The sequence below is a fragment of the Uloborus diversus genome, chromosome 2 (assembly GCF_026930045.1).
Source record: "Uloborus diversus isolate 005 chromosome 2, Udiv.v.3.1, whole genome shotgun sequence".
In the NCBI taxonomy this organism is placed as follows: domain Eukaryota; kingdom Metazoa; phylum Arthropoda; class Arachnida; order Araneae; family Uloboridae; genus Uloborus; species Uloborus diversus.
The window spans coordinates 111,981,379-112,006,994 of NC_072732.1; the positions used below are offsets into that span (position 1 = coordinate 111,981,379).

Here is a 25,616-nt window from a genome sequence, read left to right on the forward strand (position 1 = left end):
TTAGGCTGTAGAAAATTTATACCTTTTCATCACAAGAAAGAGAGTCATATTTCTTCCACATCCATCATCCAAGAGTCTTTGAGGAAGAGCTTGAGGATAATTTTCAAAAGCACCAGGAAGCAAAGGTAATTGATTAGCAAAGGCAAAGTACATTTCCACAATATTAGGATGAGGTTTCAAATGTTTTTTTCTATATGAATGAAACAAAAAACTAAATGGCATTAAAGTTGAAAATATTTAAGTTAACTTTCATTAACTCTTGAACTTTCTGCCGTAAGATCTTTTAAATAATTGATTTTACAGTGCAAAAGAAAAATTATGTTATTTTTTTTTATTTCAGTGCAGCAAAATCAATAGCATGAAACCATGCTTAGTTAAAATGTTTGTAGCATCAGTGTTTTCATATTTCTAAAGTCCTTCCTAAATTTATAACCAATATGTAAAACTGAATTCTCTTTTCAGTATGAGGACAACAGAAGATAACAATTTAAAATAGGGATGGTCAAGTCATCAAAAAAAAAAAATCATGTAAATAAAATAGCATTTCTGTATTTGAAAGTGAAATAACTGCTTTGACACAAACTTTTTGTCAATAGCTTAATATTTTTCTTTTTCTCTTTTGTAAAATAATAAAAAAAATTTTTAGGAGAATTTTCTAAAATGATCGATATCTGAGAACATCCATACTATGCATTGCTAAAAATATTTGTAAAAGCAGTACAAAAATGTAAAAATAGTACAAATAACATCATTAGGTGCAAAGAGTTGAAAAAAAAAGCTGGTTTCAAGTGCAATTGCTAACTTTATCAGTGACTAGCAAAGAAAACAATTATTGTAAGTGTAAAGCATATAAATACTTAACAGACGGCTACAAAACCAATCATATGATGCAACAGTATTGGCTGTAGGCATATTGAAAACCGCCAATTCGAAGCAATTTAGTAGAATTCTGAGAAATGATGAGGGAAGGAAAAGACTTGCTACAAATATTTTTTAGATTTTTGCAAACACAAAAGCAATAATAAAAAAAAAAAACTTCTCACTCCCCAACAATGGAAGGTTGTGAAATAATCTTGGTATCGGAAAATTTACATTTGTCACCTGTGTCTTGACAAAGGTAACAATTGATGTTTTGATAGCTTTTTATTTTTTCAAGTAATTTTCATGTTTCTTTAGCCTAAATCTGTACCTAAGAGCCAGAATGATGCAAGTCCAAAAACTGTGATTTTCCACTTATTAGTGCACTGTATATAGAAGTCTATTGCGTATTGAGCCGTGCTAACGTAATTCTAAAAAAAATCCTTTTCAATTTTTTACCAGGGTTAAAAGAGTGCACTTCCCATCCTTTGCATGTGCCAGAAATTTTTTTCCTCTCTCCTGTAAAATTACCATAAAGTGACTTACGCCCTTCTGGCCCTAAGGTACAGAAAGTATCAAGCCCACCTTGATTGCTCAAGCACAGATACAGCTGATGTATTAAAGACTCTAATGATTGAATGGTTGAACAGGATCTTTAGTGTAGCATTTTTTTTTTTTTTTTAAGTGTAAAAAAAGTTAGTTTAGGTCAGAAAATAACCTAGAAATTTCTCAGTTATTCTTTAGATTTTGATTCCTATAACAAAAAGTAAAATTCCCTTGCTCATATTGTTTTTCTTTGCCACATTGCTTACATGTAATTAAATGAAAAAGTAAATTGCATCTGCAACTAGTCTAATGTCCCTCTTAAAATCACTTAACACAATTAGCCTAGTTCTTCACATACTGTTGCACCAGGATAAATTCATCTTTTGTCTACTCTATACAACAGCAAGTCATTAACCAGTTGGGAATATGAGCATTCCCAACACCTTATTCCAGGGCCTTGTGCCAGCTTGGTTATGGGGGCCCCAGTTTCTGACTAGGCTGACATGGCCTCTTGTCGGTCCTACCTCATTCACCTTTTGGCCCCCCAGTGTGGCAAATCCCATTGGTCTGTTTCAAACAGTGATCCTTTTGAAGGAACAAAATTTCCAAGTTTATGTGCATATGATTATGTACAACCCTGGATATATATTGATCTCTGTTTGGGCCATTTCATGTAAAACGGTCATTTTGTCTTGCACAAGAGGTCTCATGTATTTCATTAAAAATAATACATTAATAATCAATGAACAAATCTTTTCTGCTTAACAAATTACAGACTTGTATGATTTCTTAAGCAAAAAAATTTTGTCATTACCCTTTAAAATTATTACTTTTTAATGAAACATAGGAAGCAACACGAGCAGGATAAATATTTACTGTAAATTTCACAAAAACAGTAATTCAGAAAAAAAAAGAAAAGAAAAGTGGGTAAAAGGGTTAAACCAGAGTTTCCCAAACTGTGGTCCGCGGACCCATGGGGGTCCACGGCGCTATCCAGCCAAAACGTTGCATTTTTATTAAGATTGAAGGACGAGTAACGGAAATTTAATTCAAAAAGAAAGCATATTTATGAGGAATAAAAAAGTTCTTTCTTAAGTACATAGGACGCATCAGCCCCCCTCCCCCTCCTTGGCACTCTTGGAAGCAAACACACTACACATTAATTATTGGTCTTGGGTTAAACAAGCACTTCAATGGAAAATATGAAATGAACTGATAAAAAGTCACTTTCACACTCCCTTTGATTAAAGCTAAAAAACCCCTCTTAACTTATAATGTACCCTTAGGATATTTGATTGAATCTTTTGCATCATAGGTGAAAAAAAAAAGCATGATTTTAATGCAAAAAAAAAAAAAAAAAAAATTCAGAGAATAAAAAAAACTAACAGAATCTAAGGCCAACATTGCAATTACAGTTGTATTTGTAAAAGAAAAAGTAAGAACTTGCTTGAACACTAGCTGGATTCAAAATTCTTATTACTACTAAGTTTAATTTTTAATATTCAAATTTTGAAGTTAAATATTGCATGTGACACCAGTCATGGAACAAATACCTAGGATAACCGAACTCACACAAAACTTTCTTAATATCGTCACCTCAGAGCAACAGTAAGACATCTAATCCCAGTAATAACACTAAGATATCCTACTGTTGTTATGAGACGACAATATACTAGTTACAATTTAAAAAAAAAAATTAAAAAATTAATAACTGCAGGGGTGATAGTGGACTCAAGTTAAATTTTCTGAAGACAGTGTGAAATTTTCGGAAACTATGACGAAGCTCTCCCCCCCCCCCATACCCCCCTCCGGAAAAAAAAATCTTCAAATATGCATGCAAAAATCATTGAAAAAAGACATTTTAATAGTTTTTTTTATTTCAGTTTTAGAATTTCAGCTGAACATTTTGGAAACAGCAACCCAAAAGTTTCAAATCACTATCACCCCTAAAATAACTACAGTTGAACCTCTATATATCGAAATTTTCTACATATCTAAGTCCCAGTAAATTTCCATGTCCATTACATTGAAAAATTGTTTCAATATATTTAAAAATATATCAAAGATCTCTGTACATCAAAAAAATTTGAGACATTCGTAGATTTTTTTTCCTCTTTTAGACCGTTTGTCTCATGAAAAATGAAGGTTAGGGGAGAAAATTATGTTCACTAAAGGTTGCTTTGAAATTCACAAGCAATCTGGGGTTAAGAGGCGTGCAGATAGGTTGCTGTTCCATTCTGAAGTTCTGAAGTTCCCTCAAGTTTATTTCAAATCTTAGTTGTAACTAGTTATACAGCAAAATCAGTTTCAAGTTTGCTGTTTAAGTTTCAAGTTTATCCCTATTGTCTGTTGATTATCATTCCTAGTCTTTTTAGCTTTAGTGGAAATCATTCAAGTTAAGTAAAGTGATGTTTTACTTTTTTCTCGATTTCATTGTCAAAATGAAATTCCTTGTTGCGGATCAAGTTGAATTGCTGAAGAATAAAGATGTATGAATGAGCAAAAATGTCATTTCTGATAAATTTAGTATTTTCAAGCAGACTTCGAGCTTTTATAAGAAATTGGAAAGCCGTGATAAAAGTACTAAAACTTGACAGAAAACTCACTCAAAAACATGACACAGCATTACAGTTGGCAAAAATTAGCTTTAATTTTAATATTTTAGGAGGGTTTTTATGACAAACTGAGATTGTTTCTATGTATCGAATTTTTTCCGGACAATTTGCTACTTCGATATGTGGAGGTTCGACTGTATTTATTTTTCTTTATTTCCTCCAGTTAAAATGTACTTAATGTAATTTCTCAAACTTAAATAAATAAAAATAAGGAGCATTTTTTACAGTTAACTATAAAGAACAAATTCAAAGAAACAAAATAGTACTACTCTTAACAATAGTACAACTCGTAAGGAAACACATATCTGTTATGCTGAATGCTTTTTTAAATGAGACAGTTTTCATTTTTCAGTTCATCAAATTTTTCATTTATTTCTTTTTCTATTTGTTTTATTTGGGGCTTTTTTTCTCATGCAGATTTCATCAAATTATTTGCTTAACTACAAAATGTTATATCTCTTAACATTTCTACTTTTTTCCGAAAGTTCATAGACAGTTTTAAAAGTGAAAAAATATCCAACTCCTAACACTCTTTTTCTCTCTTCAAATTTAAGTTCAACAGTTATCTGTTTCTTTTTTTTTTTTTTTTTTGGAACAGCATCATTTTTTAAATTTTTATTTTCCACATACTCCATAAATTTTTGACGTGATTTTACATCTGAGGATAAGTATTCCTTGGTAGTTTTAATGTTTAGTAAACCCCACAGAAAATTATGTGGATCTTTTATTGTTTTGAGAGCAATATATGATTCCTCTTTCAAGTTTTCAATTCTTCTTTTAAATTTGCAAGGTCAATACAAAATTTGACAAGAACCACATCAGGTGTTTTCCCCCAACTACGTATTTTAGGGTTGTTTCCTGTAACAGTTCACACAATCCTATGCTTCATTTTGCGCAATTATTGCTTTTTTGGCGAGAAGCAAAAAAAAAAAAAAAAAAAAATTCTAAAAAAAAAAGTGGCATAGGGGTTTCAACAATTGGGGAAAAAAAACAGGGAATAACACACGCTAACAGCAAAAATAAAGGACTTTCAGAACAAAAATAAAGCACTGTAAAAATAAAAAAAAAAATCAAGAGTTTCAGCACAAAATAAAGCACTTTAAAGGGCTCTTTGCAACTGTAACTAAAATAAAGCACTTTTAAGGACCCATGGGAACCCTGTAAAGGGTTGACTCTTTCGTGGAATGGTCCATTTATGGAACCATCCCATTGAGGAATGTGCCCAGAGAATTCCATATGATTCCTTAGTTTATAAAACTGTTACAAACAGCTTACTTTCATTCATTCACTTTCCTTTAAAATTTTTTTGGCAACAAGTATTTTGCATTATCAAAGTAAAACTTAACAGACAATTTCACAGTATTTCTTTGAAAACCTATCCACTCAAACTCTAATTTTACATCTAGAGAATTATAATCAAGTCGATGAAAATAGCATTTTTTATATTCTACATTCCATGACCATGTCTGAATAATGAGGACAAGAAAAGTTATGCAAATGAAATGCCCAATACCAAAACAAGCTCAATCCACTTTTTAAAATTTTACGGAAGAACAAAAAACATTTCATACTCCGTGCAATCAAAAATGGGAGGAAATTAAGCAGACTTTTATAATAATTTTGTTGATGTTACCTGCATACATCTTTATTAAGAACATGAATTGAGCTGCTTTTGATGTAAAATAGTTGTTTGAGAGGGATAATAAAAATTCGTCCCAAATCACTCTATGGAGTGGTAGTAAAAGTATAAAAATATTAAAAAGCACTTTTGAATATTCCCAGATAGAGCTGGTTGTTTTGTCACAAAATACCTCATTTCATAATGTAAAATTGGAAAACAGGATCAAAACAATCCATAATTAATATGAAACAAAGGCAATTACCTAATTTTGTAATATAGTGTTGGAAAACAGAATCAAAACAAATCATAACCAATACAAAAAAGAAGGTAATTACCTAATTTTGTTCCTTGCAAAGTCTCCCAAAGAAAGTTCAGAAATTGATGGTAAACTTTCTTTGTACATAGCCCGCCATATGGCAAAAGCATTCGATTCTGCACTGTAGTTAAACATAACTTTGACAGCAAGGTCATTTGAATCATAATTCTGTAGATGACTTAAATTTTCTTTCTTCATCACCGTTTTAGCAATATCTGAAAAAGTCCTTGAAATGTAAGTTTGAAACTCCATTACAATTTAATTAGTCTACATGTTTAAGTCACTTAAAAATATTCATTTATTTCTTAAAATAATTTCAAGCATTAAGAACGAAGATTTATTTTTTTTTTTTAATTTTGTGAAACAATAATATGAATATCACATATTATTGCACTACCAGTGATGTTCCTATCAATTTTTCTGAGGGTATACTAACAGTAATCCATTACACACAATGTGTGTATACATACATAATGTGTCATAGTATGAAAATTTTTGAAGCTTGAGGGTAAAAAAATTTTGAGAGTATACAGCGTATATGGAGTACACCCTATGGGAACACTGTGCACTACAAGCATGGGCGCCCATATGCAAAATAGTAAGGGGGGGGGGGCTCACAGGGCCGATCCTAAGGTGTCGGCCGCCCGTGTGCAAAGACCTGATGTGCCGCCCCTGAAGTCCAATTTGCATGTTTTGATTATAACGCCCATATAAATCTATATAAATCGTTCTTCAAATTTCTGTATCAAGTTCTAATTTTAAAAAAATACAGAAGAAGGATGAATTGATGTAAAAAGTTAGAAAAAACTCCTTAGGCACAATTCATATCTTTGAAGAAAGTAATAGGTACAAAAAATTTACTAGTCGTAAAAACGCATTTTATAGTCTGTCTTTGGTGACATCAGATGAAAGACGTAGGAAGGAGAAACGGGGGGGGGGGGGGGTCGTTCCCAGAAAATATTCGAAACTGGCGTATAAAAAAATAGCTGCAATTAATCTTTCGTTGTGTTTGGTTGCCAGGACGAAAGAGTCGGGAACATTCAAGGTCCATGGAGAAATTTTCAATATTGACGTCAAAAATTGCAATTTTAGGAAATTTTTCGAGACTTAAGGGGAAAATAATGTTGGAGTTCTTTCCTAAAATTCTTTAAAAATTGATGTTAAATTGCAGCTATTTTTTGTGACCTTAGTTTAGAAAGGATCGACTCTCTTCCAGAAAATTTTCTGAAACGGAAGTTTTAAACAAGCAATTTTGGGAAATCTTTGTTGACGTTGCTGGAGGGAGGGAGATTTGGTAGTCTCCTATCAAAAGTTTTCAAAATTGAAGTTTAAAACTCAAATTTAGGCTGTCTTTGGTGACGGTTGGGGGTCTGGCATCTTTCCTCTGGTAATTTATCGGCACTATTGTTTCAAAAACACATTTTTTGCTAGATTTGGACACGATAGGGGAAACGGGAAAATATTCGGAACTGAGAGAAATATTTTTCGGAATTAAATCAATTTTAGTCTAGTTTTGTGAGGGAAGGGTTTTAGGGCTCTAAAAAGCGCAATTTCGTACTACCTTTGGTGATGTTAAGGAAACCGAGACGTTTCAGCGGATCTTTCTGAATATTTTTCGATATTAATATCTGAAAAATACAACTAAAGACTTGTCTCCGATTGATGAGGGATGCTGGATGCCCTAGCGCCATGAAAATTTACGTAAGCCATCCGGAATTTTTTAGAAATGGAAGTCTCAAATTCATATTTTAGGCATTGTTTGATAACGATGGGACAAAGAGCGGTTGAATGAAACAGAAGTCATTTTCAGGCTAGTTTAGGCAGGAAGGGTTTGGTGGCTCACGGAAGCATCTAAAACGAACGTTTGAGCTGTAGTGATTACGTTGAAGAAAAGGGGGATCCACAGTATTTCCCCCAAAGTTCTTCGAAACTGATAATTGAAAAACACAATTTTAGTTTGTTTTAGAATACGTTAAGTGAGAGGGGGTAGGATTGGGGGTCTCTCTACAGACGCTAATTCAAACCATCTTTGCTATTAACCTAAGGTAATGAATTTCAAGGCCCTCTACCGCAAAAATTTCAAAAAAGAAATTTAAAAAATACGAGGCGTATTTTTAAAGTAAGTTCCGTTTTAATATAAAAAAAGAACGAGTACAGATAGAGCAAAGAAATTTATTGCACAAAAATCTACCATCCTTACGCTATTTTTTGACATTGCTCCCGTGATTTTCCAAACATTTGTCATAGCGTGGTACAGGTTTTTGTATACCTATTCATAGAAAATTGCCGCCTGTGTAGTCAGCCATGGGATAACATGTTCTCTGAGCTCATTATTGCTGTAGTGCCACAGACCATCTTGGAAAGACTTTAGATGCCGAAACAAATGAAAGATGCTGCGAGCGAGGTGAGGGCAGACCAGAGGATGTTCAAAAACGCCCCAGCCAAAGCCCTGTAAGAGTCCTCATGGTTGACTAAACGGGCGGTAACTTTGTACGAATAGGTATACAAAAACCTGTACCACGTTATGACAAATGCTTGGAAAATCACGGGAGCAATGTCGAAAAATAGCGTGAGGGTGGTAGATTTTTGTGCACTAAATTACTTAGCTCTATCTGTACTCGTTCCTTTTTTATATAAAAACGGAACTTACTTTAAAAACACGCCTCGTACCATTGAGCAATTTTGGATGACGTTAGGAAGGTCTGTCCCCAGAAAAGAAATTTTGGTATTTGGAGCCGTCATTTTTAGGCTATGTTTGATTACATTAAGGTAGAAAGGTTGAATAAGAGACTTAATTGGATCCTTAAAATCGGTGGTTCAACCAGCGAAATTTTCTGCAATTAAACTCCTAAAAACGCAGTTTGAAGCCTTTTTTAGTCTCGTCAAGGCATCCTTTTGGATCTTCGTTTTGGAGCGACACTTAAAATTTGTAACCCGGGGCAAGGGCCCTGTCCTCCTACCTGATCTGAAACCAAGCAGTTTATTCGTGATTTTAATTAGAAAAAAATGCTGTAAAGGGGGAAAATTAAAAATTTTAGTTCGTTGATTATATATGTTTGACTCTCAGGGGAGTCGCAATTTTCCATTGTCTCTCTAGTCTCCACGCATCCACGACTGTTGAACACAGAATTTGTTGTTTGAAATACTTGCAGCCTAAATCCTACCAGCATAGTTTTTTTTTACATAAAATATGTCTTCATTGTTAAGGGTCAATAAAAGCTTGGGACGCTGGGGATGAGCATTAGTGGCCTTTAGAAGGCACCCTTTCGTGCTTTCGGGGGGGGGGGGGATTTCCGTCATTGCTTCTCCCTGTATTCATGCTTGATTACCAGTTCTGTCGCAAATTTTGCAACCAAATGAAGCATGTCGGTAAAGAGTTGATATTAATGGATAATGGAGCAACACAATGTGCTCTAACATTCCATTTTTCTTAATATGCTATGCTGTTGGAAAACTGGCACCTATTTTGATAATTCAGGGTGGCGACAGGAACTGGAAAAAAAAGTTCCCGACTTTTCCCTGATTTCCCTGATTAAGTTCACCAAATTTCCCTGATTTACGTTACCAATGATAATTGATTCCTTTCTTTGCCCTACATGAAAAGAATTGCATATTAAATAAAATGCAATGTTTAAAACGGTTAAGGCAACCGAGGTTCTTTTTTTTTTCCAATTTAGGAATCCAAACCAGAAATTATAAAAAAAAAGCAGAAATGTCAACATTTTCAGAACATAATTATATGTTTCACTTTGTAAATCTGTTTATGTCTGTGAATTTAACACAAGCAGTAACTTTTAGGTTACGTATTCACTGTTTAAATATTAGTAAATCAATTGATTAACTTAAACAAGCCATACTTGTTCAATGAAACTTTTAAGTGTTTGTGACATCTCAAAATACTTTGGAGTAAATAATGCAAGTCTAATTCATGTCTAAGCGTTTCTTCGGGAAATTTATTGTGTACAAAATTCATCAAAATCTTTACCATGGCAAAACACAAATTTGATTTTTAGTCAACATTCAATTTTAGCAATTAAAGTAAAAACGCCAAGTGATAACTTTTAAGATTTTATCAGCATTAATTTAAGAAACAAAAATTTTTTTTCTTGAAATCGCGACAACAGTATGCTAATTACTTCAAGACAATGAGTAAAAGCGAGGGAGCAAAGTCATTAATGATGGTTTCCTCTTTGCCTGTAAGGTTGTTTATTTTACGTAGCATGGAATGCGTGGAAGGAAAATTTAAGCTTGCTAAAATAAAGAACTTTACAGACATAGAAGCAATCTCAGGAAGCTCATTCAAGATTGAATACTTTGATGTTGAGGAGAAAAATGCACAAATATGCGGCATTGCATGATCGCACTTCATTAATTTTACTTTTTTTATATACAAATAATTGGCGGAAAATTCATAGGGAATCAATGTACTTCATTTTGCAAAGGAAAAATTTTTTTTTCTTCTTCATTTAATCAATTTTCCCTGATTTTTGTTATTTTTTTAAAATTTCCTGATGTTTCCCTGATTTTTTCCTGAGTGATAAAGTTCCCTGACTTTTCCCTGATCTGTCGCCACCCTGTAATTGAACATTTAAAATTCTGCATATTTGTTCAACTTATGCCATCTTGTGAGAAATTCTTGAGGAATTTTATTTGATTAAAAGAACTATATGATGCGACCTGCGGCCGCCCCTTGTATTGGCGGCCCTTGTGCGGTGCACACTCTGCACATCTGCTAGGATTGGCCCTGGGAGCTCAGATATTTTAACCATGGTTTAGCAGGATATTTCTTCCATGGAAGCAGATTTCAGGACAGAGAGTAATTAAAACTTGACATTTTCAATAACTTATTCATTTAATGGCTGGAGAAGAAATGATTTTACATTTTTGCAAAGAAAAAAGTACTATAAGCAAGGGAGTTCTAATTTCTAAGGGGGAGGCTCAAGCCCCCCTTGCTCCCCTATATGGGCGCCCTTGACTACAAGTATACACAAATTTGGCTGGAACTAAATTCCATGAAATAAATATTTTGGGAACTTATGAAAGATAAGAATAACAAAACCATCCAATGGTTTCCCTTCTTATTTTCCATTTTACTTCATTTTATTTGCTTATTTATTAACTTTTCCTCCGAAAAGCACCATTTTCTCTTTCCGAAATTTACAACCAGCAAAGATAGATATAATTTTGTCACAGAGGAGAAAAAACAAAACAAAACATGCTGTATCTTTTGTTCTTATTGTATTTAATGACAGTTTAACTGATGAGTAACAAGTTAAAGTTTTCAAATCCCTAAAAAAGGCAAGATTACAGGCAAGAAACAAAAAGCAAGATTTTAATATTACTGGTTTCAAAATGTAATTAATTAAAAAACATTTATGCAAATAGTGTCATAAATGTAATTAGGCAAATTGTTTATTTCAAAATTTATAAAATTAATTAGAAAGATAATATTTTATATCTTCTCAAAAGAAATTTTTAAAAACTATTTTTTCATCTTAGTCTTCTCTCATTGTTTCACAGAAAATGTTCCTAAATGAAATACATCATTATAAAGTAATAAGGTAAAGACATAAATAATTTCATTTGCATGCTTTAACAATGTTGAATGAAAATTACTTCATAATATAAACGACATTTTGATTTAATATTTATTTTTAGAAAACAGAGCTCCCTAGTATATCCTTTAAATTTTAAATTCAGGAATCAAGGAACACTCTTATTCTCTGATAATACTCTCAACATGAGAATACTCTTGTCTCTTATCTCTAGTAACAAAAGTTTCTTTAGCAAAATTACAACCATCTTTCGCAAATCCACACAGCCTAGGTTCTAGTAACTTGCTCATTTCAGATTGTTGATCTGCATACGTATTCATTACAAAGTTACACCCATTATTTAAAAAAAAAAAACATTGCTCATATTTAAAACCTAGAGAGACCTTATACTACCTAACGAAATTATTTTAAAAACATGCTTTTCTCTGCATTACAATGGCATGTCTTGCCATTATTTATTGAAAGAAACACAAACAGTAGATGTTACTTCAAAAACAGTAGATTTTTAAGAAAAAAAAAAAAAAAAAAGCAAAAACAGTAACTGAAAATATTTTTAAAATAAACATTGTTTATAAAATTTTACTCAATTCAGAATTTAACTTCATAACATTTAAAAACTTGCTCTAAAATGTGTGTGTGATCAGAACTTTGTTTAAATATTCAAAATTAAGGTTTTAATGAAAATAAGAAAATTTCATTTGCTACTCTTTTGACAAAGCTTAATAACGTTCAAAAATGGAAATTAAAAAAAAAAATACAATTCAAAATGCAGTTGTAAAAATATTGCATTTTTTCAACAGAGTATGAAAGCTGGAAAAAAAAAAAAAAAATACATATATATTTTTTTTAAAATGAATAAAATAATTTTTGGGTTATTATATTTTGACTGTATTTTAATTTGGCCATGGTATCAGTATTTGGAACTTAGCCAAATTTTATTTCAAAATAAATAAATGTTTAAATTAATTCGGAAATACTGATATTAAAATGGTCTGAAATTTTATAGCATGCACATTTGTAAAAGAGTTTTTCTGAAGATATCGGTCCTTTTTATATCAAGTTGCTCATATTACGGTAAGTGCAACAGATGACTGGGTGAGCAATATTGGAGGGTATGTAAACATGAACCAAAAAAGATTTCCCTTGCAACTTACTTGGCTCACCTTCTGAATGAGAAATAATGACTCTTGAATTAACCATTAAATTATCCTTGAAAAGTTCTGAAAAACTCTTTTCCAACTTTTGTTCCTTATTTTCTGATTCAGATTCTGAAATGATAAAATAATTAATACAAGAAACATGTTTATCATTATCGAGTCAAATAAGAATGTATCAAACACAATAATTGGAAAAATATCAAATGCCGATTTCATGGCGCAAATTAGGCAGTCTTACGAGATATTAAATTTGGTTAATTGTAGTTATAGGTGGCTCTAACTACATTAATCTCAACAACTTACATAGTAAGATATAGCAATGAAAGATAGCAAAACAATAAGTAAGGTTGTCAAAAGTTTACACTAATATCAACATTAATCAAAAATAATTCATATCAATTATAATTTATATAAAATTTTGCAAACTGTGAAATAATTTAGAATGATAAAAATATCAGGAAAAATAAACTGAAGTGGAAGAGTGGGCGATTTGGCTAAGGTGGCAACTGGCCAACATAGCTAAACTTAATGCACAAGATTATGACAGAATACATCATATTTTCTCATCTCTTCAGAAGTTGTATTTGATTTATTTGAAGTCTGAGACAAATAAAAGAAAGGTATAGCTACGGCTATAAAATGTATGATGGCAAAATGGGGACTGACAAAATGGAAACTTTAGCTCTGGACAAACTTCCTGCTAATTTAACAAATGTAATAAGAACACAAGAAAGTCAACAGTCAAATTTTATTCATATTAATTTAGAATAAAAACAGCAAAAACACCTTACACTACACACACACTAAAAAAAGAAAGAAAGAAAACAGGAATGAAAATTTTCAAAACCTCATTAACTTGTTACTTTTTGAATTTTAGTTTCGCTTTGCCTCAAAAATATGCTGACACTGTTTTGTGGTTCAAATGATAATGGTTCAATAGTTGTCCTGCATCAGCTATAGTTATTCTTACTTTTTGAGCAATGAAAATGAAATTTCTTTTTGTAGAATTGCAAACATGATCGAAGTTGTGTTGGTTTTGATTCAAAATAATTCCAAAGACCATTTTGAAAATCCAAGCAATTCCAAGTATCTTGGAAACATTTTTTTTTCTCCCCTCAGTAGTTTCCTAGGAGTCTTTATGCACTCTGGTTGTACTAAAATGTAAATTCTGGGAAATAAGTGAAAATAAAAATCATTGAAATTTCTATTAAAGTTTATATTTTTTTTACTAATAAATAAAAAGTTGCATTAAAATGTAAAATAATACACCAAATCCATTATTTATTGCCAAGTGATTACGTTTGCATAGCTCCAAAAATATGGCAAATTATCTTCAACTTTAATGGAACAGTTAATGTTTCTTTGTGTTTTTATTAAGGATTGATGATACTGATTAGAGTTTTGTGGGACTAATGTCCTTATTTTAATGGCAACAATCAGGAACATTATTCTCATTTTAAAGGGTGTTCTATTTATGCTATTGCTCTTCTCTGATGTTGAAGATTTTCAGAGCTATTCCAGACAGATACTGTCACAGCGTGTTTGACATCATTTGAAAACTGTTATAATTATTGTATGGGAGATTTCCACACACTGATGGTCCTTACTCTAATGGGGATTTTGGGGAATGTTTTTCTTTTCCTAATGTTCTTTTTGTGTATCATTGTCCAGATTCAAATGAGAATTTTTTAAAAATTGTTTTTTCTGTGATCAGCATTTCTAGCTGAACCGCTGATGTTATTTAGGAACTGTTGACTTTCTTGTGATGGAGATTATTGAGGACTAATGTTCACTCTAATAGGGCTTCTTAAGAACTGCATTCAAATTGGGATTAGTAGGGACTGCTGACATCATTTTAGAACTGTTGTCTTAGCTTGAATGGCAAATTTTGCCTTATTTATTCAAGAGGGACAGTTGTCATGCAGTCTTTGCTCCTTTTTCTCTCAGGGAGCAAAGCTACAATCCTGCAGATAAGCTGCACAGCACTAGGCACAATCTAATGAGGATCGAATTTTAAAGGGAAATGTTGACTTCATTTAAGAACTGTTGACCTCATTCAAGTGAAATTTTTTAGATACAGCACATACAAATTTCTCTTTGCCTCCTACACTTATTCCTGATTTATACTGAGTATTTTTTTCTTCCTTTTTTGTAATTATTCAGCTTTTTTTTGTATTGACCAAATTACCAGAATTAAATGAGCTAGGTAATTGCTTTTAAGTAAATGATTCCTACATTAACAAACAACCAGAATTTCCTAGCGAAATCTACATTTCAGAGAACAAAGCGGCGGGGAAAAGCTAGTATTCAAAAAATCAATTTAAAAAGATTTGCAAATTGCAATATTATATCTGAAAAATCATCTTCAAATTTTCTCTAAAACAAGTGTTGCCAAAAAGTTACGCTAATCTCTCCCAACAATTAGTACTGTCCTTCCTTCATGAGAAAAGCCCCAGTCGAAATGTCTGTGCCTGTCTACTGCTATAGGGGCATTCCAAGGCATTTTTGACATTTATGTCAAGTCCGTAATGTGACCTTTTTTGCCATAACTTTTTAATTTACTGTTTGATTAGCATATTATTTTATTTTGATCTTTTCCTACCAACACACCAGCTCAAATTAAATAATTTGCAAATCAAACGGTAAATTAAATAGTTATGGCAAAAAAAGGTCACGTTACGGACTCTACATAATGTAAAAAATACCGTGGAATGCCCCTATAGCAAAGAGACGCATCTCATTTTTCCAAGAGAAGCTTAATGTTGGAAAAACCCGTATGACTGCACAAAGGCAAGAAGACGAGTGGTGAAATGGCAACAGAAAGCCTTCTGTCTAACCCTTGTAGAAAATGAACGAAGTCCATTTCTATGGCAGTAGACGGGCTCAGACTTGACGGCGGGAGCTTTTCTTGTGAAACACAGACAGTAGCTTGGCAATATTTTTTTGATTTTGCCCAATCAGACAGGTGAATTTTCTTGAACATTTTTCGTCTGATAAAAAGAAGTAACTTTATCCTGGCATGTTAATTTGTAAATTTGGATATAGTAATTTGAAAGAACTATCATGGAAAAAAAAATCAAAAATCTATGCTAGAACTCATTTTACGCATATTTTAATTTCACATTTAAAAAGAATTACTTGTTTCTTTTGGCTCAAGACAAGCACTGTAAACAGCAGCATTACTTCCTTTTGCTAATAATTTTCCAATTTTTAAATCTTCAAAAGTAAAATCTTTTCCATTTAAAACAGTTTTAAGAACACTTGGTGTGTCAATCTGCCATGGCAAAGTTGAAAAAGCATCCTGAAAAATGAGAATAAGTTATTTTAGGTCTTGTCTCAGTTTTCTATTATTTTGGTATGAAAAAACATTAGATGAGCTCAAATATAATTAAAAAAAAACTTCATTAGATAGAAACATGAACAGTAGATACTTTCACCAAAAACTTCTACTTAGTTCAAGTAAAAAATTCTGTGTCTTTGGACGTCAAGTCCATAACAGGCAAGCTTTCTATTTTCAAAAATATAAAACAAATCTCTGTGACAAAGCTACATATAAGAACATAAAATTTCATTATAGTTTAGCTTTAGTTGAGGCTATTGCCACCGTATTAGAGAAGCAAACTCGTCCTACCGTTTTGTTCCAAAAGCATGCGTGATATCCGTAATACATGTGCTAAAACCATCAGAGGCATAGCGTCGGGGGGGGGGGGGGGGGCAAAAGGGGGAAGGTTCCCTCCCCAACTTGCTGGACACGTAATCTTTGTCCCAAGAACTATAAAGAAATTAGCTCAAAAATCAAGAAGAGTATCTATTTTTTTGAATTGGTATGGCCTTAAAAATGCTTTAGACGATCTTTGCTAATGTTAGTGTGGAAAAGCGGTCTGGGGGCATTTCCCCAGGATTTTGTTTTTCAAGAAGGGACAGAACAAGAGGCTAGAGCAGCAGTTCTCAACCTTTTTAGCAGCCCAACAATTTTATAGAAATCATCATTGAGGCTTACTAACTGCTATAGATTATTTGCACCGCTAAAATTTACTTTCGGTGATCGTGGGGGGGGGGGGGGGGGGCTCATAACTATCTCATAACAACTGCTCATAATTGTCTTTTAGTGTAAATAACGTACCGTATTAGGATTGAAAGTGTTAAAAACAAGAGTTTTGGAGATGTTAGTCCCCTTCTCCCCTCTTGCTGCCACTACTGACATAAAATACTGTGCAAGAACAATTTTCAAAATAATTTTTAAATTTATTGCATTTTCTTAACTGGCACAGCCGTAAGAAAACTCAAAAACAAGTCATCAAAGTTAAAGCTGCATGGGATTTTCGACGCTGTTTTTCCTCTACGAGGGAGTTAATATCTGGATTGGAAATGGATAATTTTGGCGTCAAATAACTCGCAACAATCTATGCATTTCTATGTTATTTTTCAAAAACTGCAAGGAAAAGTCTCATTTAAATAGGTAGGTCCTCGCAAAGGCCCTCAAATATCTCAGTTCACTGGATAGTCATGCCCGTACAACAAAAGAGGAGCATTTTGAACTTGAAGCTAATACTTAGTTTCTTTAGCAATTTTCTTTAAAGGAGCCTCTGATTCATTAGATTTCATCTTCAGTAGTAGAGGAAAATTCCTTAGAAATATTGTTAAATCTTAATCTTAAAGTTCCTTTTTGGAAAAGAGCCATGGAAAGCTTTTGAGTGACGGCACATCTAATAAGTGAATTTTCGCAAAAAACAGAAATTAAGTTCCTGAGGTTTATCTTAATGGTTCAGATTCTCGATCACTGTCCATGGCCCAGTGACATGCTGTTCGTGGCCCATTGGTTGAGAACCCCAAGGCTAGAGGAATCATATTAAAGATGTTCAATGATATTATCATAGAAAATTCAGGGACTCTTCCCAGAAATGTTATCAGAATCTAAGCCATAAATGCAATATTTTAGAGTCCTTGGTGATATTAGAGGTAGGAAAGGTTAGGGGACCTTCGGAATTTACTCGAAGTCCTAAAAATGGAATTTTAGATGATGTTTACGGATGGGGGAAGGGCTGTATTTTGAAAGTTTGGGCAGGGGCGCACTTCTTGATGCTTCTTGAAATCCAAGTCCTTATACACAATTCTAGATCATCTTTGATGGCGATAGGAGAAGACGTGGGATTTGGAGAATTTCAAAGTCAAAGTTTCAAAATTGCTCTTCTAGGCAAGTTTTGATAGCGTGAGTTGAAGGGATACAGTTCGGGACCTCTCTTCCCCCTCTGTTTTTTTGGCAATGTCTCTATCTTTTTTTTTATTTGATTAAATTATTGATAAAAATGTTCTGAAAAACTTTCCATCAGTTTTTCTTTTCCAAAATTATTTAACTGCTTTGGTTTTTTTTTTTTTATAATGAAATTTTCAATTTACAACCTTATATATATATTTTTTGTTTGAAATACAAGCGTTTGCGCCCCCGTCAAAAAAACTTTCAAGATTTAGAGCTGATACATGGTTTTTTTTAGAGATACCTTTTTACATTCTTTTATTTTAAATGTCATGCCTCCTGACTATTGCTGTAAAATTCTTGTTTTTTTTTTTTTTTTTTTTTTTTCACTTTTTATATTTATACAAATACAAAAGTGACGATCAGCAACAGGCTCTGGGCCCAGCTAGACTGGTCCTAGTCAATTTACAATCCCTAGCGAAGATCAATGGCCCTCTTAAAACTCCCTTGCTCATTACCACCTCTTCCGGTAAACTGTTCCAAGGTTCCACTACCCTGCTAAAATAATAACTTTTCCTAACATCCATGTTAGCCTGAGATTTAAATAGCTTAAAACAATGACCCCTTGTCCTGTTTTCAGTGCTAAACTTCAGCCCTGTAACATCTTTCATTTCAATAAATTTAAACAACTGAATCATGTCCCCTCGGTCTCTTCTTTGCTCAAGACTGTACATTTTTAGCCTTCTAAGCCTGGAATCATAGTCTAAGTGAAAAAGTCCATTTATTAGCCTTGTAGCTCGCCTTTGAACCCTTTCCAATACATTAATGTCTTTCTTAAGATAAGGAGACCAAAACTGAACAGCATACTCCAAATGAGGTCTTACCAAACTTCTATATAAGGGCAGAACTTCTTTAGATTTGTTTGAAATAGATCTATTGATAAACCCAAGCATCTTATTGGCCTTGTTACTGGCAATGCTGCACTGTTGGCTAAACTTTAAATCCTGACTTATTAAGACCCCCAGATCAGTGACTTTGTCTGCCTGTCTAATGACTGAACCTTGCAAATAATAACTTGTACACTTATTTCCATGCCCTAAATGTAGCACTTGACATTTCCCAACATTAACAGCCATACCCCATTTAACAGCCCACTCCGTAATATGATCTAAATCCTCTTGCAGCTGTTTTGCTTGTTCTTCATTTTCTACAGTCCCCATAACTTTGACATCATCAGCAAAACAATTCATGTTCCCAGAAATATTTTTGTGAATATCATTCATAAAAACAATGAACAAAACAGGCCCTAACACTGATCCTTGAGGAACCCCGCTTAAAACCTCACTCCAATTAGAATAATTTCCCCTTACAACTACCCTTTGTTTCCTTCCGGTCAGCCAGTTTTTTACCCAAATGAAAGTTTTCCCTCCTATTCCTATATCAGCTAATTTGCTAAGTAGAGCAACATGCGGTACCTTATCGAAAGCTTTTTGAAAATCAATGTAAACAACATCTACAGGCTTCTTATTGTCCAAAGCCATGGTAACTTTGTCATAGAAATGTAATAAATTAGTTGCACAAGATTTACCTTTCCTGAAACCGTACTGAAAACTAGTCAATAATAGATTATTAGTCTCTAGAAAATTTACTATCTTAATTTTTATAAATGTTTCAAAAATTTTGCAAACCATCGAAGTTAGACTCACAGGTCTATAATTTCCCGTACTCCCTTTAGACCCTTTCTTGAAGAGCGGTGTAATGTTAGCCAGCTTCCAGTCCTCTGGCACTGTCCCCGAGTTATAAGAAGCATTGAAAATATTTACGATTACATCTGCTAATTCCTCCGCACATTCGACTAAAATTTTTGGATAAATATTATCAGGTCCCGGAGCCTTAGTCTCTTTAATTTTTTTCAAATGAAGTAAAACGTCATCCCTGGAAAGTACAAAGTCCTCAAGCTGTACTATAGCTCGTGTCTTGTTGGTGTCAACTGTTGAGATACAGTTATCGTTAAAAACACTTGAAAAAAGTTATTAAGAACATTAGCAATATCAATATCGTCCTGAATTAAAATTCTGTGCTCATCAACCAGTGGCCCAATATGACTATTTCGAACTTTCTCCGAATTAGCGTATGCAAAAAAGCTCTTGGGATTCCTGTTTATGTTATCTGCCAGTCTTTGCTCCAACTCTCTTTTCTGAATCCGTACCAAATATTTAAATTTACGCCTTGCCTTACAATATTGGAGCCTATCTGCAATGTGCAATGTTTTATTTTTGTATTGGAGAGGGTTCAAAGAAGGGTAACTAAATTAGTAAGGGGACTCTCAGATTTAGATTATGATACCAGACTTAATAGGCTTAACATGTATAGCCTGGAGCAAAGGAGAGTCAGAGGGGACATGATTCAGTTATTTAAATTTCTCAAAATGAAAGATGTAAATGGGTTAAATTTTTGTGGGGAAAGCAGGACAAGGGGTCATTGTTTTAAGCTATTTAAATCTCGGGCTAACTTGGAAATCAGGAAAAACTACTACTTTAGCAGGGTCGTGGGCACTTGGAATAGCTTACCGGAAGAGGCGGTAATGAGCAAGGGAGTGGATATTACTGTCTAGTTTTAGGTTTTTTTACTTCACTTTATCATGTAATTTAGTTTTATTGTGTTTTGGGGGCTCATTTTTGCTGTTATTGTATTCTTGAAGTGTTTTTGCATTTTTTGGAGCTAAGCCTAACATGTGGTGATCTCTTGGTTTTTGATCTTGTGTGCTTTATTGGGTGTAGCAACTCTGTTTATTTACTGCTGTTTTTAGTATTTATTCTGTGATTTTTTGCATTTTTATTTTACTGTTTTGCCTTTTGGAACATATTCACTGAGTAGAAATGGGTGTTATATGCATTATGAAAGAGGTAAAGAGTGGGAAGGGGGACAGGTGGATCTCTTGTGATTTATGTCATATGTTCTGCCTGTATAAGGGGGAAAATGAGTCTGTTTTTGAAGTTGCACTAAATGTGCTGAACTCTCAGACTTAAGACTTAAGATGCTAGTTTTGGAAGCCCAGTTAGCATTAGGGTGTAAGCCAGTTGTAGAGGGTATAAATGTTCCAGAGATTCAGGGGGAAGTTTCAAATGAGGAGTTAGATTGGGAAACTAAGGGTGTAATTTTGGGGGACTCTATGGTAAGGGAGGTGGGTAACACAGTTGGGAGAGTAAAGCGTAAGGTGGCTAGGTGTTGTTTACCAGGGGCTCGGGTAAAAGACGTTAATATGGTTGCTGAAAAGAAGGGAGTATTGAATAAGGAGGACATGGTTACTTTGTGGGTGGGAACAAATGATGTAGGCCACAGTAAAAATGAGGAGTTTTCTAGGGAATGGGAATCCCTGTTGGATAAAGCAACCAGCTTTTCGACGAATGTCCAAGTGGTTGGTTTGCTTCCCAGGTATGGAGTGCATAGGAGCTGGCTAAATCAACGTGCGAGGTGTATGAACTTGCTACTGAAGTCAATTTGCGAAAAGCGCAGTATCAGGTTCATTGATGTATGGAGTCACTGTAAACGGGATTGGATTGCTAGGGATGGCCTGCATCTGAGCTCTACAGGGGTCAAAATGGTTAGTGGATTAATTTTAAGGGCTTCGGAGTCAAAAAACTAAGTTGGAATGGGGGGCATGGTTCAAGCACCAGGTATCGAGAGAATGAAATGTTTTTGGGTATTGCTAGAAATGGAAATAAAGTGACAAACAAGAGTAGTAATGTTAACAATTGTAATTTAGGAAATTTCAGGGTGTTAAATAAAAGCAACTTAGGCATGCTTAAAGTTTTCTATACCAATGCTCGCAGTATTAGGAACAAGATGGATGAATTGAAAAGCATAGTTATGGATGAGAAGTTGGATGTTATCGGAATTACAGAGACATGGGCTACCGAATCTGATGCAGAGTTATTACATATTTCTGGGTATAATTTATTCAGACAGGATAGAGTAGGTAAAAGAGGTGGTGGGGTTTTATTTTATGTTAGAGACAATTTTATTTGCAATGAATTGGTCATAAATGATAAGCCTACTGATATTGATATGGTTTGGCTGGAGTTGATGAGCAGTAAGGGCATAAAGCTACGCTTTGGAAACATTTATAGGCCACCTAATTCAAACCAGGGACAAGATGAACAGATGTACCGTATTATTAGTGACATGTCTAGTAAGGGATCCGTTATCATAATGGGGGATTTCAATTTTCCGGGTATTGATTGGAATAATTTTTATCCTGGTAATGGCAAAGAAGAGGAATTTTTAAAAGTAATTGGTGACTGTTTCTTAGATCAAGTTGTAACTCAGGGAACTCGAGAGGAGGCCATTTTGGATCTAGTTTTTTGTGACATAGGTAGTTTTGTTCAGGGGTTGAGTGTAGGGGAGCATATTGGAGATAGTGATCATAACAGCATTAGGTTCCGGGTTAAATTTGAAGTGTGCAAAGATGATAATTTTAGGTTTGTGCCCAATTTCAGAAATACCAATTTTGTTGCACTTAGGCAGAGCTTGAAAGAGGTTTTTTCGTCAGGGTTGGAAAATAACGACGTAGATCAGCAGTGGACGGAATTTAAGGATAAACTTGCTAAAACCGTTGGGGACTATGTTCCATTTAGGAGAAAAGGTGTTAGTACCAAAATTTGGCCCATGTGGTTCTCCAGGGAGACTAAAGAAGCTCTTAATTATAAGCAAGCCACTTTTCGTAAGTTTAAAGAAACTGGTCAGAGTGCGGAGAGGCTCCAGTATGGTAAGGCAAGGCGAAATTTTAAGTATTTGGTACGGATTCAGAAAAGGGAATTGGAGCAAAGGCTGGCAGATGACATTGATGGGAACCCTAAGAGGTTTTTTGCTTACGCTAATTCTGGGAAAGCTCGAAACAGTCAAATTGGGCTTTTGGTTGATGAGCATGGAAATTTAATCCAAAACGATAGGGATATTGCAAATGTTCTAAATAACTTTTTTTCCAGTGTGTTTAACGATAACTGTATCTCAACAGTTGACACTAACAAGACACAAGCTATTATACAGCTTGAGGATTTTGTATTTTCCAGGGAGGAGGTTTTATTTCATTTGAAAAAGATTAAAGCAACTAAAGCTCCGGGACCAGATAATATTTATCCAAAAATTTTAGTTGAATGTGCAGAGGAATTAGTGGATGTTATTTTGAATATTTTCAATGCTTCTTATAACTCGGGGACGGTGCCAGAGGACTGGAAGCTGGCTAACATAACGCCACTCTTCAAGAAGGGGTCTAAAGGTATTGCTGGGAATTATAGACCTGTAAGTTTGACTTCGGTGATTTGTAAGATTTTCGAAACTTTGATCAAAATTAAGATCATGATGTTCTTAGAGACTAATAGTCTGTTGACTAGTTTGCAGTATGGTTTCAGGAAAGGTAAATCCTGTACTACTAATTTATTGCATTTCTATGACAAGGTTACCTCAGCTTTAGATAACAAAAAATGTGTGGATGTTGTTTATATTGATTTTCAAAAAGCTTTTGACAAGGTACCGCATGTTGCTCTTCTCAGCAAATTAGCTGACATTGGAATAGGAGGAAAAACTTTACTTTGGGTTAGAAATTGGCTTACTGGTAGGAAGCAAAGAGTAGTTGTGAGAGGAAATCATTCTAATTGGAGTGATGTTTTAAGTGGGGTTCCTCAGGGATCAGTTTTAGGGCCTCTTTTGTTTATTATATTTATGAATGATATCAATGAAAATATTTCTGGAAGCATGAATTGTTTTGCTGACGATGTAAAAGTTATGGGGATCGTCGAAAATGAAGAACAAGTAAAACAGCTGCAAGAGGATTTAGATCATATTACTAAGTGGGCAGATAAATGGGGTATGGCAGTTAATGTAGGGAAATGTCAAGTGCTACACTTAGGTCATGGAAATAAGCGTATGAGATATCGTTTACAGGGTTCAGTCATAAATCAGGCAGAAAATGTTATGGATCTGGGTGTCTTTATAAATCAGGACTTCAAGTTTAGTCAACAGTGCAGTATTGCTAGTAACAAAGCCAACAAAATGCTTGGGTTCATCAATAGATCTATTTCAAACAAATCTAAGAAAGTTCTTCTGCCTTTATATAGGAGTTTAGTAAGACCTCATTTGGAGTATGCTGTTCAGTTTTGGTCGCCTTATCTGAAGAAAGATATTTTTGTATTGGAAAGGGTTCAAAGAAGGGTAACTAAATTAGTAAGGGGACTCTCAGATTTAGATTATGATACCAGACTTAATAGGCTTAACATGTATAGCCTGGAGCAAAGGAGAGTCAGAGGGGACATGATTCAGTTATTTAAATTTGTCAAAATGAAAGATGTAAATGGATTAAATTTTTGCGGGGAAAGCAGGACAAGGGGTCATTGTTTTAAGCTATTTAAATCTCAGGCTAACTTGGAAATCAGGAAAAACTACTACTTTAGCAGGGTCGTGGGCACTTGGAATAGCTTACCGGAAGAGGCGGTAATGAGCAAGGGAGTGGATAGCTTTAAGAGGGCCATTGATCTTCATTGGGGACTAATTAATTGACTAGGACCAGCCTAGCTGGGCCCAGTGCCTGTTGCTGGTCGTCACATTTGTATTTGTATTTGTATAAGAGGGTCATTGATCTTCATTGGGGACTAATTAATTGACTAGCACCAGCCTAGCTGGGCCCAGAGCCTGTTGCTGGTCGTCACATTTGTATTTGTATTTGTGACCAGTTTCTCTAAACCTATGAAAAGCAGCTTGCTTGTAATTTAGAGCGTCTTTAGTTTCACTGGAGAACCACATTGGCCAAATTTTAGTGTTGACACCCTTTCTCTTAAAAGAAACATGATCCCCAACCGTTTTCGCTAGCTTTTCCTTAAACTCTGCCCACTGAAGATTTACATCGCTATTGTCCAATCCAGAAGAAAAAACTGCTTTCAAACTCTGCCTAAGTGCCACAAAATCAGTATTTCTGAAATTGGGCACAAACCTAAAATTCTCTACTTTGTGCGTATCAAATTTAATCCCAAACCTAATACTGTTGTGGTCACTGTCTCCAATGTGTTCCCCTACACATAACCCCTGAACAGAACCTTCCATATCACAGAAAACTAGATCCAAAATCACGTCCTGTTGAGTACCCTGAGTTACAATTTGATCTAAAAAACAGTCACCAATTACTTTCAAAAATTCCTCTTCTCTGTTATTACTATGGTAAAAATTATCCCAATCAATTCCTGGAAAATTAAAATCTCCCATTATAATGACTGACCCCTTGCTTGAAATGTCACTAATAATACTAAACATCTGTTCATCTTGACCCTGGCTTAAGTTGGGTGGCCTATAAATGTTCCCTAAACGTAGTTTATTGCCCTTATTGCTCATCAACTCTAGCCAAATAATATCAATCTCATTAGGTTTATCATTAATTACCAATTCATTGCAAGTTAAAGTGTCTCTGACATAAAAAAAACCCCCCACCACCTCTTTTACCTACTCTATCTTGTCTAAACAAATTATACCCAGCAATAGACAATAAATCATCATCGCTTTCGGTAGCCCGGTAGCCATGTCTCGGTAACTCCAATAATATCCAACCTCTCGTCTATTGTTATGCTTTTCAACTCTTCCATCTTGTTCCTAATACTACGAGCATTTGTATAAAAAACCTTAAGTAAGTCCATCTCACCTTTAATGCTGTGCGATTATTTGAATCCCAACTGTTAAAATATTTTCTCTTACTAGCCACCCTATTTCCG

General features: G+C 34.1%; 1 protein-coding gene across 1 annotated transcript in view; it reads right to left on the minus strand.

The window, feature by feature from the left end:
* LOC129216488 (serine/threonine-protein kinase Pink1, mitochondrial-like) overlaps positions 1-25,616 on the minus strand; it is a 32,973-nt gene continuing 7,357 nt past the window's right edge. The window contains exons 2-5 of the mRNA XM_054850703.1: positions 15,807-15,969; positions 12,675-12,779; positions 5,976-6,171; positions 1-190 (exon numbers count right to left, since the gene is read on the minus strand). Coding sequence (XP_054706678.1) covers positions 1-190; positions 5,976-6,171; positions 12,675-12,779; positions 15,807-15,969 — 654 coding nt within the window. The remainder of the gene's footprint in view (positions 191-5,975; positions 6,172-12,674; positions 12,780-15,806; positions 15,970-25,616) is intronic.